This window comes from Ceratina calcarata, unplaced genomic scaffold (genome assembly GCF_001652005.2).
Source record: "Ceratina calcarata isolate Rehan_Ccalc_2016 unplaced genomic scaffold, ASM165200v1 scaffold78.2, whole genome shotgun sequence".
Lineage (NCBI taxonomy): Eukaryota > Metazoa > Arthropoda > Insecta > Hymenoptera > Apidae > Ceratina > Ceratina calcarata.
The window spans coordinates 2,379,386-2,383,101 of record NW_017179105.1 but is presented as its reverse complement, the minus strand read 5'-3'; the positions used below and the strand labels follow the sequence as shown (position 1 = coordinate 2,383,101).

Sequence of the window (3,716 nt, the reverse complement as noted above, 5' to 3'; positions counted from 1 at the left end):
AAATTGAAGGGGTACCCCTTGGAAAAATCTCGGAAAAATCGAAAATTTTTTTTTGTTGTTTATTATTAGCAATGTTCATCCGACGTTTGATTTCTTTTTAAAAAATGCGTTTCTAAAGTACATAAACTGTTGGGATTGACTATATAGACAATACATCCTTAAGGAACGTGTTTTAGATAAACCTGTCTTTCAAGATTCGATCATTTATTTTTGATAACTTCGTGAAAGAAGGAATATTTCGAAAGGCTTTGATAAAGAATTCGTGCATTGTGCTCGGAAAGTTACTGAATAAAGCAAAGTTTGGCATGAAATAAAGGTAGAAAATCAGACTGGTCGATCGTTGTAACCAACGATTGGATTGCGTTATGGACCAAGTTCGAGTGGATCTTGTCGAACAGCTAGCGTACAAGTGCTACAGGTTACGACCTTGTGAAATGGCGAACGAACGGAACTACGTTCCCGGCCCTTCCGCCCGGATTTCTGCCTTTCTTTCCCGTAAAAGGATTCGAGATTCTCGAAGCTCTATACGCAAACGCATTGTACACCGACATAATGCCCCCGGAAAAACGTTGCCGGACAAATATAATATACGGTACATAATAAAATAACAGATAAACGAGACATACAATTTCGAACGACGAAAACATTACTGTAATAAAATACATGAAACAATAAAGAGTGTCTCGTTGGCAGCCAAATAAATATTCGTAAACGTTAACACGCTGCTTGCCTTTGATATCATCAACGCGTTTTAAACAATAATCCACGTAAGGTTGCGTAAACGAATTCCAGTGAATTATACATGCATGTTTGAACGGGTCGACAGCACAAAAGGGTCGAAAGTTTCGTTTCGTTGACAGCTGGACCACAAAGGATCGCGCTGTTTACGCGCAATAATTAACTAAAATAAATTCGATTAATCTTACCCAGTCGCGGTTCGTTTCCGTTCTGTCATAAACCAACGCGCGCACGGGATATCAATAATTTTTCCACCGTTCATTCCGTCCTCGAATCATCGATATTCCGATACTCGATCGTCAATAAATTTTTACCTACCTCTTTCCACAAAGCCTTTGTACCAATTTTTTCGGTTAACATTTCGCTATCTAATAATACCTCGCACTACACATTCACGTGAATTACGAATACAAAAGCGAAAATGCAAAGTTAAATAGTTTCGTGCATTATCGTTATGCAATACGTAATCTGTTTTCATATCTTCGCGTTCCGACGTTCATCGAGAGGTCATAAACAGCGATGGTAAGACATATTCGCGTGACGCAAGAAAAAAACCGATAGATAACATGTATGTGTAACATACAAGACGAATTTGTCGTAACGTCGGACATCGGAGAGACAAATCCGTGATAGAGAGAATATCAGAATAACAGATTCGCGACACGCACCGCATATGGGCGTATAATTTCCTGTGATTTATATATATACATATATACACCATTATTATGCAATTACGCCAGGTAAAAATGTACAGGTTCTTCCGAGAATTGATTCGAAATATGCATTGGCCCTTCGCATGATGCGATAGCGTTCACACACTATAATGGATAACGTAACAGCGTAGTGGCACGTACGAATCTTGTATAAATCGCATATTGGTTTGGAAGTAACGAAAAGAAGTCTTGCGTCTCTCTCGACACGCGCTATCGAGTAAACAAATTCATGCAATTGGCAATGGAGCGTAAACAAAACCGGGAGCTTACGCGCCGTGCGCTGTTTGGAATTCGAACGTGCACGGAGCAAAGGATACGTGCGGGAACGCGACGCATCGGATTTGTACATGACGTATCCGATCTCGGCATGAAAAATCCCGTAACGTAAGCGTGGAAGCGTTTCGAGGAAACGCTTCGATTACAATGTGAGAAGCGGTGCGTGTTCGAAATGGAACGCGGGTCGAGAGTGATCGGGACGGACGAACACCGTTTCACATAGAAAAAATGCGATTAAACGATTGCCGAAGGAATGACATAAGGGAGAAAGAAGGTACTGGCGAAAGCAAGCACACTCACCTCTGTAGCGGCGTTGCATCCCGCGAGAACGACGGCCGTGCTGATCAGAATCCAGCATATCCTCGGTTGCATCTTTCCTCTGTTTCTCGCCGCTTCGGGCCCTGTCGAGAGCCCACCGGGTGATCACCGCGTCGAATCGACCGAACCAAACGAAAAAATTTAGCGTACGTTCCGGCCAGAGAGAGAGGAACAAACCACCAAAAAAATCCACAGCGCGACAGGAGCAACAACGCGACACACACCACACTGATCGATGAACCGCGAGACACTGAGGGCGCGTCGATCGGTCGCTTCCACCGCCGCTCGGCCGCCATTTCGGGTTGGTAGCACCAGCGCCGCGGCACAGCCGCAATCAGTACTATTCGGTGAAGAAGGAGAAAGTTCTCAATGCTACTGCGCGAGAAGTTTGAATCGTATTCATCTCTTTTTCTGTGTGTTCATATTTTCATCGCAAAATTAGTAATCAGTGTAGTATAAGCGTGTTTTAATAATATAGAATACTTTATGTATCGACGTGCGTTGATTTGTTCGACGACAGGTACGAATAATTGAAAGTACTATGCCGGGACGCGGCATTAGAAGTCCGAAGTTCCAGACGAAAATGTGCGTCATATAAGTGTGATCATCTCTTGTTTTACTTTCGCAAACGAAGAAAGGTAAGCATTTTGCATAGTACTGATAACGTTTTTGCATATAAGTGGCGTTTAAATAAGCATTTGCGTCTTTCCATTGCTTAGACTGTTGAACAAGGTGTCATGGCGAGTCGAAAACTTTGACGACGGGCGGGAAAATCTTCTGAAGACATCACCGGTGAGTGAATTTCAACTAATACGCATGGATTTTAACGTATTACTCGTACATAATAGACAATGCTGTTTTTTGTCTGTTATTTAATGATATATAAGTATATAAATGTTTGCTTGACTATCGACATTCGTTTTGTGTGGTAAGAAGTTAACAATCATAGCAAGAAGCTCGACATTATCAAAATAGTAAGTAAAAGTATCAAAACATGATTATGCACAACGTGGAAATTATTTTTTGTCGCTGGCCGACAGGTCTTTATCGAGTCCTTTCAAAAATCGTAGATTATCGTTTATGGTTCGATTGTATTCTTCAATTTTGTTACGCATCGTTGTGACCTCGTCTTGCATGCATTTCACTTCCTCTTGCATTTTTTGTTTCAACATTTCTAACAGTGCTTTGTCCTGGTAAGTGAGAAAGATTTGTTACTTCTCGCAATCGCGTTTTTCGTTGAGTATGTCATTACCTGTTTGTAATAGAATTCACTTTCAAACGCGATATCATCACTCGGAGTCTGATTTTTACTGGAATCGCTGCTTCTCCTTTTGAAATATTTGGAACTATCGAAAGAGGAAACATTTTGACCAATATTCATCTAACAGTGAAAGGCGTCGATCCTTCTCTAAACGAAATTCTTCAATGTGTTTTACTCACCTACTTGATTCACAAGCTAAGCCTCGTAAAATGTACCGAAACATTATTTCTGATGAGTTTCCGTCATTAATTTAACGAACAAAAAATCGTTCGAGGGATTGAATTGTACAGAAATTTTACAACTTCCTGTCACGAACAGTGAAACATTTGAGTAGAAATGTTGAAAACTAATCGACGTAATCGATACTAGTTGACGTTAATTCATAAACAAACTTCATAACAGTGAATGTA

General features: G+C 40.8%; 2 protein-coding genes across 2 annotated transcripts in view; both read right to left on the bottom strand.

Moving 5' to 3' along the window:
* Window positions 1-2,291, bottom strand: part of Sdc (Syndecan) — an 85,078-nt gene extending 82,787 nt beyond the window's left edge. The window contains exon 1 of the mRNA XM_018034155.2: window positions 2,028-2,291. Within this exon, the coding sequence (XP_017889644.1) occupies window positions 2,028-2,099 (72 nt within the window). The 5' untranslated portion in view covers window positions 2,100-2,291. The remainder of the gene's footprint in view (window positions 1-2,027) is intronic.
* A 596-nt stretch (window positions 2,292-2,887) lies between these two features.
* On the bottom strand, window positions 2,888-3,710 carry LOC108630596 (uncharacterized). Its single transcript, XM_018033951.2, has 3 exons — window positions 3,486-3,710; window positions 3,298-3,391; window positions 2,888-3,235 (listed from the first exon to the last, which is right to left on the bottom strand). The coding sequence occupies exons 1-3, from the start codon at window positions 3,527-3,529 to the stop codon at window positions 3,062-3,064; spliced, it is 312 nt and encodes a 103-aa protein (XP_017889440.1). The 5' UTR covers window positions 3,530-3,710; the 3' UTR covers window positions 2,888-3,061.
* Window positions 3,711-3,716: the final 6 nt, after the last annotated feature.